Source organism: Nicotiana sylvestris, chromosome 10 (genome assembly GCF_000393655.2).
Source record: "Nicotiana sylvestris chromosome 10, ASM39365v2, whole genome shotgun sequence".
Taxonomy (NCBI): Eukaryota; Viridiplantae; Streptophyta; class Magnoliopsida; order Solanales; family Solanaceae; genus Nicotiana; species Nicotiana sylvestris.
Genome location: NC_091066.1, coordinates 57,583,395 through 57,598,298, shown reverse-complemented (window position 1 = coordinate 57,598,298; position 14,904 = coordinate 57,583,395). Strand labels below are relative to the sequence as shown.

Sequence of the window (14,904 nt, the reverse complement as noted above, 5' to 3'; positions counted from 1 at the left end):
GCTTAGTAAATTTAATGTTAAGAGGAATATGGTAGTGGATGACTCAATAATTGAAGTATGAAGTTTATATACAGTAGGTTTGCTTTTGTTTAAGTCAATACTTGTATTGTAGTTTCCTTTTTTCTCTAAAAGTTTATCTGCCTATTGTTTAACTAAAATATCTTTAGCCTTCAAATTCCTCACTGGTTCCATATTATATCTGTTAAGAGTAGTATACTAGCATGTTGGAAATTTTATCCGAAATCGATTTGTATTTGTTGGCTTATTCTTTCTTTTCACTTGGCTCAAATATGTGATGAATTTCAAGGGAGTTTTCTTTAGTCACTTAGATTGTTAATCAAGAGAAATCACTTGTTCACTTTGAGATATATGCGTTATTGTTTTCTTCCATAATTTAATGAATCAAATATTTTGGATGTGTGTTCTAATATTGCTCAACCTAGTTTGCATTACTAGATTCTCATTTATAAATGCTAGAACTTTGCAGCAGATAGAAAATGGGGGGAGGGGGTACAGGTGACGTCATGGTTTTATCGTAATGTTAGCCCATATCTTTCCTATTTTTGCTTTCTTTTATTCATTTTGTTATGTTTGTTTACGAGTTTATTGACATCAGGTGCCTTTGGATAGTTATCTGTTGGATGTGTTATCGTCTTTATTTTGTTTGGATCAGTTGCTTGAAATGGGTCGTGGGAAACGGGTACAACCAGTCCTTAAAAATTAGATCATGTTCAAATGTTATAGGAGTTAGGTTAGGTTATGTGAATGAATCAAAAGAAAGTGAGTAGGTGATGAATTTTTCTTTTATTTAGTTTCCTTTTATTCACTTTATTTTGTCACATTGTTCGCTAGGAGCATGCTTAGGCCGACCACATTTGGTTAGGCAACTTTTAGGACGTTCGTGTTCTAATTTATTTTGAGGTGAGAGGTCGCCCCTTTTTGTTAAATTTATCCGGGGAATGCCCCGAAAGATTTGTACATATTTTATTCCGGGGAATGCCCTGCAGTATTCTGTAATTTGGAACTTTAATTTTCCTTCTTTTAATTTTCGTTCATTTAGGTGGGGACGATCTTTAGCCTCTTTTGTGTTTATTTTTTTTCCTGTGATTTTACCTCAACTTGAATATTTCAAAAGCCGACTAGATCAAGTATACAACCGTACTAGTTACAGGACTTATGGAGTGCCTAACACCTTCTCCCCGAGTCAAATGAACCCCCATACCCAAATCTCTGGCTCTGACTTAATTTGGAGTCCAAAGTATTTTAAAAGGAAAATCATTTTTAAAAATCGTGACCTGGCACACCGAAACCAATGTCAGGTGGCGACTCTGAGTTATTTCCTTTTGAACACAATTTTGTCACTTTTTAATTGAAAACCCTTTTGAGCTTTACTAAATCCTTTTTTTTATAATTTTAAGAAGGGTTAGTGAGTAGTTTAAAAAAAGGGGTGTGACATCTCTGGCGACTCTGCTAGGGAACTTTGCAGGTTCGAGCTGATATTGTGATCTTCTTGGCTTTTTAGAATATTTGGTTGAGGTTTTTATTTATTTTTTTAGTAATTGATTTTTATTTTTGTGTTGTTTTATTATTTACTAGTTGTTTGTGTGTTTACAGTTTTTTTTCTTTATGTGTTACTACTTTATAATTGTCATCGTTTACATAACCTCGAGTTAATTCTTTCTGCAACAAGTATCGGAGTATGCGTCGCGTACACGAACTCTTTGTTGAGTCACCCTTATTTTAGGAGGGGGCGTCAGATGTATGGAGTGGGTGGAAAGCTTGAGCAGCCACCATCGACCATACGCTCCTCTGAATTGCCTTGTTAGTGAATCCCAAACGTAGGTCAGCCTTTAGATCATGCTTATTCGCATTATGTCTTTTACCTAGCAGGGCTGGTCCTAGGCACCGTGTTCCTTTATAGGAGGCCTATCCAAATTATGTCAAAACTGGCCCATGGCCCAAAAGGACATTCAATCATCCCTATGTGATACATGTTGCATCTTTGAGAGCAGAAAGGTCATTTGGAGGACTGATATTTGGGAAAGAGGGCGAGGTATAAAATGAAGCAAGTAGGACACAATTATTTTTCTTCTTATACAACTTTTTCAAGAAAAAAAGCCAAAAATACGAAAAATGAAAAATCCAAAAAGACTTTGCACTTTCCCATCATTTTCCAAAAATCAAAAAAGGAAAAAAAATCCAAAAAGATTTCACATTTCATCATTTTTTCAAAAAGACAAAAATATAGTTTTTCCAAATTAGTTACATTTTTTTAAAAGCTTTCTCCCATGTCCCATCTTCCCGAACTACGCATACCTGATTCTCGTCTTTCGGGGCGCGATACCTAGTAAACTCACATAGGGTTGGGTCTTCCTAGTGAGGCTTAGATTCTTGGCTTCAGGAGTCGTAGCCAAATCTTGCATGTCTAGCCACTTTGACCACATCGGCCATTCTTGCAAAATGGGATCATTTTCGCGAAAGTGGTTCAGTGATCCATGTCTTAGAATTTTAGTATACAACTAAGTGTCCCATTCCTTTAAGGCTCGTTCTTGTCGTGTTTGCGTCCCTAGCCACATTTGGCCATATCGGTCGCTTTTGCAAAATAGGTCATTTCTGCAAAGTAATTTTTAAGGCCATGATTGTTGGGATTTTGAAGCTGTGTAAGCTGTAAATGGGGTATTTTTCAGGCATTAGGGGGTCCACTTTGTCGAGTTTGCATTAATAGCCACCCTCGGCTACTTAGGACATTTTGTAAAAATTAGTCCAATCGTGTCTTGCATTTGTCCACTAGGAAGTGTTGTGACATCACATAGTGTCTTGAGTCACTAACTGTGTTTTCTTCATTTAGGTATGAACCCACTAATTCAATCCAAAGTGTTGATGGCAGTGAAAATTCTGAGGAAGTTGGTCAGGTGGTGGAAAATATTTTATTGTTAGAACAACACGAGCTAATGAATAAGTTGGGCACCCTCATTTCGCTTCTTGATATCACACCTCGCCCGGATTTAGTAAAGGCGATATTGACCTATTGGGACCCACAAAACATGGTTTTCAGATTTGGGGAGTGTGAGATGACTCCTACCTTGACAGAAATGTCTGGTCTCACTCGCCTAAGCTACATAGGTAAAGACATGATACTTCCTCAAGATCACTCTAGGACGAGATTTCTCAGCGACTTGGGCTTGAAAGACAATAAGCATTTAGGATGCCTCGAGCAGTCCTGGATATCCTTGTATTATTTGTTTGCTAGATTTGGACCACAGGATGGTTTTGACGTCTTTTGGGATGAGTTTTGCATAACCAAGGCAAAGTGGAAAAGACGCCGACTCAAAGCTTTCGGCCTTGCTTTGTTGGGATTATTGGTGTTTCCTTTAGATGAGAGGCATATTAGCACCCGTCTACAATCAGTGGTGATGGCACTATTTCATGAGAAGCAACACAGAACCATTACCGTTGTGCCAATGATCTTAGCAGAGTTGTATCAAGCCCTGAGTGAGGTTAGGGGAGGTGTCAGGTATTTTGAGGGAAGTAACCTTTTGCTGCAATTGTAGATGATGGAGCATTTACACACCGCTTCCTTATTTTGTCCCATCGACCGTGCCTTGAGGAATCGAGTGGAATGCATTGAGCGTAGGATGAAATCTCCTAAGTTTACATACCCAGTAGGCATCATAGCTTTGATTGAGTTCCTTGGTTTGAGGACAAATGGGAATGTTTTGTGGGCTTACCTTTGGCTACCTTTAGATGAGATTTTGGTAGGATGTCGCATTCAGCCTTTCTTGGTGTTGATAGGACTTAAGTGTGCCAGGTTGTACACTTCCATTAGGGTGATGCGACAGTTGGGTAGGATACAAGAGGAGCAGCCAACTCTGAATCTTCGGAGGCACATCATGAATTTTAGCAGAAATGCGCTTGACGAAATCAAGTACGTGCAATACTAGAACAATGCAAAGAGGATGAAGAAAAATACATTAGTAGAAGACATTGGCCGGTCTGAGTATACTCATAAGTATTTGATTTGGTTGCAGTCCATCCCACCAGGGGTCAGCACCCCATTGCCGGCACAAGTTAGGGATTGGGCAGTTCAGACAGATGATTTTGAGGAGACTTCGGATCAGGATCCTTGGGGTAAGCTTGAGTTGATAAGGTCTCAATTAGCGGGATTGGCAGCAAACGTGGAGCAGCATAGCTAGTATTTGTTTAGGGTCAGCCTTCAGGAGGCGGGGGCACACCCTAGGGTCTTTATTCCTAGCATCGGTGTATCTTTACAAGGCATGTTGCAAAGTTTGAGCATGATGGACAACCCAGGATCATCCCAAGCGGGGGGCATCATATCCAGGAGCTACTTGAGGATTCTTTTTATATGTTTTCAGTTTGTTTATGTTGTCGTTATCTTCTAGTCTTGTAGTACTGAGTCCTATAGATAGTGTCAAAGTCTGTCGTAGTGTAGTCGAGTCTGATAGTCTTATATTATCGTACTTCCCATTTTGTATTTTGAAAACCGAAAAAAAATTAAATGAAAATTCCAAAAAGATTTTTATTTAGTTTAACTTTTCACCAATTTTCTGGAACTACGCTTGGTCTGATTCATGTGGAACATGAATACATATGCAACCTATATCAGGTTCGATCGAATCATTTTTGAAGTTAAAGAAAAAGAGACGGATTTGTGGGGTGCGGGGAAAGAGTGATTAAGCAAAAGAAAAGGGTGGAGAAAATTGAAATGAGCAAATTGGGATGATGCCATATGACCTTATGACCCTCAAAGCCATTTTAGAACCGTTAATTGTTGCTAGGTGCATTGCACATAATGTGATATTATTATCTAATAAATGCCCTAACACTAACATGTTGGCTTTGTTTTGCTCCTTTTGGCTTTGTTTCACTATCAACTTCAGGAAGGTGGTTAGTTTGTTGGCACTCTGGCAAGTCATCCATACAACACTAGGTCAAAGAGCAAGACAATCATGACTAGCAAAGAATTGGATACAGGTGTTGTTGATCCATCAAGAGAGATTATAGAATTAGAATCTGAGTTGAATAAAGAGGTTCAAAGGTTGAAACAGCAGATGTCAGATATGTATCAAGCTTGGATCAGTGGACATCCTCTACCCTCATTTCCCACTAACTACACTGAAAACCCTATTACCATCCCACCACTATCACAAGGCCAGAATCCCACCACTATTGATTTTCCCCACAATATGCTCCAGGCTTTACCCCTTATCATAACTACACTAGCACCTCTTCCCAACCTTTCCCTGCTCCACCAGCCAAAACAACCTCATATCCCACTCCAAAATCCACTCATGTTCTTGTAGCCCCTCCACAAGCTGCTATCCATCGATCTTCTAGTGAACCCACATTCAAAATCCCTGATCCCCAATCCTATGCTTCTGAACCAATTTCAAGGTCTCGGATCCTTATAGCTATACCCATCACTTTAAGCCTCCTGTTGAAATTGAGAAGCCCACTAAGAATGTGGAGAAAGATGACATATTCAGGAAGGTGAAGACTTTAGAGCAGTCTTTAAGGAACATGCAAGGGATAGGAAACCAAGTAAGTGTGCCTTACAAGGACTTGTGCTTGTTCCTTGATGTCCAACTGCCCGCTGGGTTCAAGATGCCAAAATTTGATTTGTATGATGGACATGGAGATCCCGTGGCCTATTTGAGAAGTTATTGCAGTAAGATGAGAGGTGCTGGTAGGAAGGATGAGCTTTTAATGGCCTATTTTAGTCAGAGTTTGAATGGGGCAGCCCTCGATTGGTATACACATCAAGATGCTAGCAGGTGGTATACATGGGACGATATGGCTCAAGACTTTGCTCGACATTTTTAGTATAATATCGATATTGTCCCGGATTGCCTATCATTAACCAAGATAGAAAAGAAGTCTAATGAAAGCTTTAGGGAATACGGACTCAGATGGAGGGAACAAGCCACCTGGGTCAATCATCAGATGGAAGAAGACGAAATGGTCAAGTACTTTCTTCAGGCACAAGAGCCTATTTACTTTGTCCACTTGATATTAGCCATAGGAAAACCTTTTAATGATATGGTAAAGATGGGAGAGATGGTGGAAGAAGGACTAAAGTCAAGTAAGATCATAAGCTGTTCTGCCATAAAAGCAACTACGCAGGCAATCCAGAATGGCACAGGAAGTTTGTCGGGGAAGAAGCAAAAGGATGATGTCTCTATGGTTGAATTTAAACCATGGCATGGACCAAGGGTTTCACCTCACCAGTACACTCAGCCTCGATCCCAACCTTGAGCCTATACTTAAGCTCCATATAATCCACCCCAACATTATTTCCCACCACAAGAACCTCAATACTCAGTCAGACCACACCAATATCATGTCCACCATGCTTAGTCATATGCTCAACCCCCTCTTTATCCGCAATGGCATGCTCCAACTCCATAAAACCCTTATCCACCCTCACAACCATATCGAAACCCTACTGGTCCAAGCTTTCGGTCAAGGCCAGATTATAGAAGAGAAACGCAGCAATAGAAACAAACTTTCACGCTGCTTGGAGAGTCCTATACCAGTTTGTTTCAAAGGTTGAGGCAGTTAGACGTCTTGAGGTCGATTGAGTCAAAGATACCAAATCCCCCTCCAAAGAACCTTGATTATTCACTCAGATGCGCATACTGTTTTGATGCCCCAGGGCACGACATAGAGAAGTGTTGGCATTTAAAGAGAGCAATCCAAGAGCTTATTGATATAAATCAAATTGTAGTCTAGAGCTCGGAAGTGCCAAATATCAGCCAAAGTCCTTTACTAGCCCATGCAGAGACACATATGATCGAAATAGTGCGTAAAGATGGAGAACCCAAGATTTCTTCTAAGTTCATCATGATGATTCATGCTAGTAAAAGTAATCCAGTTAAGGCTCTAGATTCTACAAAAGTGACTCCCTCAACAGTTGAAGGGGTGACGGAGAAGTTAAGCATGCTCAACGTGAAGCCACATGTGTTGGTAGTGAAAGGGCTTTCGAATGATATAGGAGCAAGTCAAGAAAAGCCAATGGTGGTCATGCCAAGGATCCAAAAAAGCCTATCATAGTCGTGGAAGGGGACCGTATTACCCCTGTTGTTATTAAACTAGTGACCTAGTTGCCAATGGTTGATACAAAGGTTCTCCCATGGAATTACAAGTGGGTGATAGTAACATATAAAGGGAAAGAAGTAGGTGAAGAAGTCAATGAAACTAAAGGACTGACTCGTTCTGGGAGGTGTTTTACCATGGAAGAATTAAGGAAGGTCAAGCCGTTCAAGGATAGTCAAATGCCAGTAAAGAAACCGATCATCGAAGAAGAGGTTGAAGAGTTCCTGAAAAAGATGAAAGTGCAAGACTATTCCATTGTGGAGCAATTAAGGAAAAAACCAGCTCAGATATCTCTTTTGTCTTTACTGATACATTTAGATGACCACTTCAAAGCCCTAATGAAGATTTTGAATGAGGCACATGTTCATGATAAGATCACAGTGAATCACTCGGAAAAGATTGATAACAAGATCTTCGAAGCAAATAGGATCTCCTTCTCATATGATGAACTTCTTGTGGAGGGTACAAAACATAACCGAGCTCTTTATCTCACGGTGAAGTGCGAGGAGTTAGTTGGCTTGAGGGTACTGGTTGATAATAGTTCTAGTGCAAATATTTGTCCTTTGTCTACTTTACAAAAGTTAAAAATCGGTACTGAAAGAATCCACATGAACAATGTATGTGTTCGAGGCTTTGATGGGGGAGGAAAAGATTCTGTCGGTGATATAATGATCGAATTGTCAATAGGGCCAGTCAAGTTCACTATAGAGTTTCAAGTGTTAAATGTGGTTGTCTCCTACAATTCGTTGTTGGGCAGACCTTGGATACACATGGCTAAGGCAGTCCCGTCTTCTCTGCATCAAATGGTAAAGTTCGAATAAGACGGACAAGAACTAATAATGTATGGTGATGAGGACATATCTTCTTATAATGACCCGTCTATTCCCTTTATTGAAGCTGAAGATGATAAAGGACCTTGGGCCTACCAAACATTCGAAACAATGTCTGTTGAGAAGATTTCTCAAGGTTAATGCATTCCAGGTTTGGGGCTATCCTCAGCATCCGTCATGGTTGCAAATGAAATGTTGAAGAATGGTTTTATGCTGGGTAAAGGTTTGGGTTCATCTCTATAGGGTATTGTGCATCCAGTGTGCCCACGTGAAAATTTTGGCACATTTGGTTTGGGATTCACGCCTAAGGAGAGGGACGTGAAAATGGCTAAAAAACAGAAACAGAAGGTATGGTCGCTACCCAAACCTATTCCATACATCTCCAAGTCTTTTGTCAAGCCAGGAGCCGCAAAACGTCCAATATCATTAATTTTGAAACCTATAGTCGATGTTGATGAAGAGATGATCAAGAGGTTCCAGAGTCTGTTCGATGAGGTTAATATGGTAGAAATTGAGGAAAGTTCTAGTAATGCAGATGTGCAGCTCATTGGGCCAAATGTGAAGCTTAGCAATTGGGAAGCTACTCTTCTCCCCACCCGGGAGGAGTTTTGGTAGTTTGCTTTGTTTTCCTTTATATTATTTGGGTTATTCCAGAGTTGTAATCCAAATTTTTATTTTTCACTTGTTTTGATGTTCAAACCCTTCTATCCTTTTATTTTCAATAAAAAACAACTTTCTGGGCTCTGTTATTACTAATAGGGTTTCATTTTGTTTTGTACAGTTCTTTTTATGCTGGTTCTAATGACATGACATGCATGAGAAATTTTCAGCCAAGTCTTAAAAGCCAATCCAATTCTGAGATAATAATCCAAGAAGTAGAGTATGATGATAAAACAGAATATGATGAAGAAGCAGCATTTGAGGAAATCAGTAAAGAGTTAAAACAATTAAAAAAAACAAAGCCTAATTTGAATGAAACTGAAGCAATCAATTTAGGAGACAATGATAATGTTAGGGAAACCAAGATAAGTGTCCATCTGGAACCACAAGTTAAGGAAGAAATAATCAAAGCATTGTTTGAGTACAAAGATGTCTTTGCATGGTCGTATGATGATATTCCAGGCTTGAGCACTGATTTGGTAGTTCATAAATTGCCAACTGATCCAGCATTCCCTCCTGTCAACAAAAGTTAAGAAAGTTCAAGACTGACATGAGTGTGAAGATCAAAGAAGAAATCACAAAACAGTTTGATGCAAAGGTTATTCGGGTCACTCGATATCCCATTAGGTTAGCTAATGTAGTGCCAGTATCAAAGAAGGATGATAAAACCAGGGTATGTGTCGATTACCGTGATCTTAACAAAGCGAGCCCAAAGGATGATTTTCCATTGCCGAACATTCACATTCTGATCGATAATTGTGCCAAGCATGAAATTGGGTCTTTTGTGGATTGCTACGCGGGATATCACCAGATCTTGATGGATGAGGAAGATGCAGAAAAGACATCGTTCATCACGCCATGAGAACCTATTGCTACCGGGTAATGCCATTTGGTTTGAAGAATGCTGGGGCAACTTACATGAGGACGATGACTACCATATTTCATGATATGATACATAAGAAAATTGAGGTTTATGTAGATGATGTGATCATAAAGTCAAATAAGCAGTATGACCATGTCAAGGACTTGAGGAAGTTTTTCCAAAGGCTCCGCAGATACAACCTCAAGCTCAATCCAACGAAATGTGCATTTGGTGTCCCCTCTGGGAAACTGCTAGGATTCATGGTTAGTAGACGCGATATTGAGTTGGATACGTCAAAGATCAAATCCATCCAAGAGTTACCGCTGCCAAAGAACAAAATTGAAGTGATGAGTTTGCTTGGAAGGTTAAATTACATCAGCAGGTTTATTGCTCAGCTCACGACAACCTGTGAGCCCATCTTTAAGCTACTGAAGAAGAATGTTGCAGTCAAGTGGACTGACGAGCGTCAAGAAGCATTTGATAAGATTAAGAGGTACCTATCAAACCCACATGTGCTAGTCCCACCAGAGCCTGGGATACCTTTAATTCTCTACTTGACAGTCTTGGATAATTCTTTTGGTTGTGTATTGGGTTAACATGACATCATGGGAAAGAAGGAGCAAGCAATCTATCATCTCAGTAAAAATTTCACTCCCTATGAGGTTAAGTACACTCTGCTTGAGAGGACATGTTGCGCCCTGACTTGGGTGGCACAAACGTTGAAGCATTATCTTTTGTCCTACACTACTTACCTCATTTCTCATATGGATCCTCTAAAGTATATCTTTCAGAAGCCTATGCCCAAAGAAAGACTTGCAAAGTGGCCAATATTACTCACAGAGTTTGACATCATCTATCTGACTCGGACTGCGATGAATGCTCAAGCCTTGGCCGACCATTTGGCCGAGAATCCAGTAGATGAAGAATATGATACATTAAGAACTTATTTTCCTGATGAAGAAATAATGCATGTTGATGAGGTTGACCATGATGAAAAGCCAGGTTGGAAGCTCTTCTTTGATGGAGCTGCTAACATGAAAGGTGTCGGAATAGGGGCAGTACTCATTTCTGAAACAGGGCAACACTACCCTATGACAACCCATCTTCAATTTTATTGCACCAACAACATGGTTGAGTACGAAGCATGCATTTTGGGTTTGAGGTTAGCTGTAGACATGGGAGTCCAGGAAATACTAGTTCTGGGAGATTCAGATTTGTTGGCTCACCAGATTCAAGGAGAATGAGAGACTCGGGACTTGAAGCTCATACCGTACCGACAGTGTCTGCATGATCTTTGTCAATGATTCAAGTCGGTAGAATTTAGACATATTCCTAGGATTCATAATGAGATTGCCGATGCTTTGGCTTCCCTATCATCAATGTTACATCATCCGGACAAGGCTTATGTCGACCCCGCACATATCCAAGTTTGTGATCAACATGCTTATTGTAATATGGTCGAAGAGGAAATTGATGGCGAACCTTGGTTCCATGATATCAAGGAATACATCAAGTCGGGGGTATGTCCAATACATGCCACAGATGATCAAAAGAGAACCATCCGGCGTTTGGCTAGTGGATATTTCTTGAGTGGGGGAATCTTGTACAAGAGGACTCCAGATTTGGGACTGCTGAGGTGCATAGATGCTAAAGAAGTTTCAACTATCATGGCCGAAGTGTATTCTGGAGTTTGCGGGCCGCACATGAATGAGTATGTCTTGGTAAAAAAGATAATTCGTGCATGTTATTATTGGCTCACCATGGAATGATATTGCATCAGATTTGTTCGCAAATGTCATCAATGTCAGGTGCACGGTGATTTAATTCACTCCTCGCCATCTAAGTTGCATACAATGTCTGCACCTTGGCCATTTGTTGCTTGGGTATGGATGTCATTGGACCAATTGAGCCGGCAACATCGAACGGGCATAGGTTTATTCTGGTGGCCATTGATTACTTTACCAAGTGGGTCGGATTTGTAACTTTCAAGTCCGTGACCAAGAAGGCAGTGGTGGATTTTATTCATTCACATGTCATTTGTCGGTTCGGAATACCCAAGGTGGCATCACAGACAATGCTGCCAACCACAACAGTCATTTGATGAAAGAGGTATGCCAACAGTTCAAGATTATGCATCGAAACTCCACTCTGTACCGTCCCAAGGCGAATGGAGCTGTTGAGGCTACTAACAAGAACATAAAAAAGAAACTTCGTAAAATGGTGCAACGTTCTAGGCAATGGCATGAAAAGTTGCCTTTTGCCTTACTGGGTTATCGCACTTCAGTGGGTGCAACTCCTTATTTACTGGTCTATGGAGCTGAGGCAGTTATACCTGCGAAAGTTGAGATTACATCCCTTCGGATCATTGCAGAAGCTAAAATTGATGATGATGAGTGGGTTAAAACCCGGCTAGAGCAGTTGAGTTTGATTGATGAGAAAAGGTTGGTTGTAGTATGTCATGGTCAAATGTATCAGAAGAGAAAGGCAAGAGCATACAACAAGAAGGTGCATCCTCGGAAATTCGAAGTGGGTCAGCTGGTATTAAAACGCATCCTTCCTCATCAGGCTGAAGCTAAAGGCAAGTTTGCCCCAAACTGGCAGGGGCCATTCATGGTGACAAGAGTGTTGCCTAATGATGCTTTGTATTTAACAGATATAAAAGGCAAATGTGTAGATATGACTATTAATTGTGATGCAATCAAGAGGTACTATGTATGAGTACTTTGCTTATTTTCATTCACATTTTGTACTTGGCATGTTCAAAGCTGAAATGATGAAGGTATTTTATTCCGCTACCCAAACACTTTTATCCTTTGTTATCCCTTTTGAGCCTTATTTATTTTCTTTCATACCCCTCTTTCGAAGTCAGGAGTAGAATTAGAAAAAAATGAAAAAAAGAAAAATAGAAAAATGAAAAAAAAAGAAAAGGAAAAAATAGAAAAAAAAGAAAAGAAAAGCAACAAAAACAAACAACTTTTGTTTGAACTACGTTCGACTTGATTCCTTTCAAGGATACGTAGGAAACCTTACAAGTTCGGTCCCCTCAAAAAAAAAATCTAAAATTCCCCAGACCCAAATAAACTGGGGCAGAAGTTTTGATTTTGCAAAAGATCTGATTTCGAAAGTTGTAATTTTGAACCCTTTTTATTTTAAATTATTTTGAGCCTTCATACCACCCTTTCTTTCTAACCTTGTCCAAAAACCTACATTACGGTCCAAAGAAAGACCTTCCGATCAATCTTTGAGGATGCCACGAGATAGAGGTATGACTTACATCATGGGTAACACTTTGTTCATGGGCACAAATAAAAAATGAATAAAATGAGAGAGTCTTATTGGTAAAAACCCTCATGAGCACCGTAAGGCAATGGTGAGCTGAGAGAAAGTTTAAAATGAGAGAGTCTTATTGGTGAAAACCCTCGCGGGCATTGTAAGGCGATGGTAAGTTGAGAGATAAACAAATGAGAGAGGCTTGTTCGTGAAAACCTTTTGGGGCACTACGAGTAAATGAAGCTCATGACGTTACGGAGAAATGGATCATTGAAAGCCCGATTTTGAAATATGAAGACATGACATGAACTGAAAATATGATTGGTTGGGCAGATTAGGCTGATCAATCTGAAATGCATGTCATGATCATTGGAGCCAGCCGCTTCACTCAGATAAGTCTTTTTCTCTCATTCTTCTTCACACAATCGTCTTTGTTCAAAATTTTCCTTCATTCCTTTTGTTAAAAGTCACTTCACTGTGCTCTTTGAGTCTGTCTGTTTCGAGTCAGCCCTTGTTGAACAAGCAGGAAAGATCCCAAATCCTACTACTAACTTTTAAATTGTACAAAGCGGAGTTCGGCCAAGCACATCACAAGTGACATGATTTAGAATGAGCAATATGGTGATAACTGAAGTTCAAGTGGTAAGGTGATTCTGGAAATTTGAGAAAATACAAAGGTTTAGCAACTTTCAGAATGAAAACACAATGCAACAAGAGAGTGTAAGAGATTCAGGCCATTCAAAGATTTTGTGGTCCAGTGTCAATCAAAAGGCCAAAAGTTCTTTGTTAGCCCGAAGCAGCTAATCAGAATGAATCATGGTAGTGGCAGAAGCAAACATCTTCAGCAAGGATGTCACAAACTAACCGCCACATTTTTAAACTAACAAGATTTTCTTTGTTTGAAACGAGGTCAAGAAATTTCGTTTGTTTTACAAGAATCCTCCATGAGGAAAGCCTATTCCAGGTAAGTTCAGTTTTAAGTTTTCAGGACCCTCCTGGAGAATGAGATCAGGATTTAAGTTTTCAGGACCCTCATGGATAATGGGATTTGATATAAATTTTCAGGACCCTCCCGGAAAATGGGATTCAACTAACACTCACAAATATTCCTAGTACTAACTAGGGTAGAAAATTTTCTTTGTTTTGTCTATTTTGTTGTGATTGCAGACGCCCACCTGGAGAATGAGGGAATTTATTTTAGTTTTAAATTAGCGGCAGGCGCCCACTTGGAGAACGAGGGAATTTTTTTCAGAGTTACTTTCAATTTTCAAATTCAAGAAGCATCAGGAGCCCGCCTGAAGAATATGGTCAACTTTTAATTTTCAAGTTCAAGTCAGAGAAGCATCAGACGCCCACCTGGAGAACAAGGGAATTCATTTCAAAGTTTTATGTCAGTGGCAGGTGCCCACCTGGTGAACGAGGGAATTCATTTCAAGTTTAAGTCGGTCGCAGGCGCCCACCTGGAGAATGAGGGATTTCATTTCAGTTTTAAGTCAGCCACAGGCACCCACCTGGAGAACGAGAGAATTCATTTCAGATTTACTTTCAATTCTCAAATACAAGAGGCATCAGAAGCCCGCCTGAAGAACATGGTCAACTTCCGTTTTTTTCAAATTCAAGTCAGCAGGATGCCCCCCTGAAGAATAGGGTGAATTTTCAATTTCATGTTTAAGGATCAAATGGGGATTCAAGGAAGATTCGAGACAAGAAGTTGATAGGACCTTGTATTTTTCTTTTATTTTTGCTGTAATTTTTTCTTTTAATTTTGATGTAATGGCAGGAACCGCGGACCGGAACCTCGACAGAACAGCACCTCGACCAGCTCTCCACTTCAGTATACTTCATCACCTCATTCACTTCTGAACTACACGTGGCCTAATTTCTTTACAGCCAAGGATATGTAGGCAGCTCAAATACCAGGGCACAGTCACATTCTCCTTTCTTTTAGTTTTTGGTCTCTCTAAATAAGGGTCGGGTAAAAAAGCCTATCTCGTCGTTCTTTGTCTGAAAACTCTTTGTGTTTCCAGTCAAAGAGGGGCAGTTGTAGACATGTAATTTTTGACCCTCCCCGAGATTTTATACCTTTTAATGCTTAGATGTTGGTTTTAGGCCTAATATCACTATTTCGACTATTTTGAAGTTTCTTACTTTATTTAATCTTTTAAAAAA

The 14,904-nt window shown here is 39.9% G+C and overlaps 2 protein-coding genes across 2 annotated transcripts; both read left to right on the top strand.

Annotated features, from left to right (window-relative positions):
* The first annotated feature begins 5,961 nt into the window (after window positions 1-5,961).
* LOC104219847 (uncharacterized) lies at window positions 5,962-10,061 on the top strand. Its single transcript, XM_070158992.1, has 8 exons — window positions 5,962-6,231; window positions 6,751-7,035; window positions 7,143-7,919; window positions 8,011-8,094; window positions 8,187-8,554; window positions 8,725-9,034; window positions 9,166-9,276; window positions 9,504-10,061. Exons 1-8 carry the CDS (start codon window positions 5,962-5,964, stop codon window positions 10,059-10,061), a joined length of 2,763 nt encoding a protein of 920 aa, XP_070015093.1.
* Window positions 10,062-11,682: 1,621 nt separating this feature from the next.
* On the top strand, window positions 11,683-12,183 carry LOC138879382 (uncharacterized). The gene has a single exon (XM_070158991.1). It carries the CDS (start codon window positions 11,683-11,685, stop codon window positions 12,181-12,183), a length of 501 nt encoding a protein of 166 aa, XP_070015092.1.
* The last annotated feature ends 2,721 nt before the right edge of the window (window positions 12,184-14,904 follow it).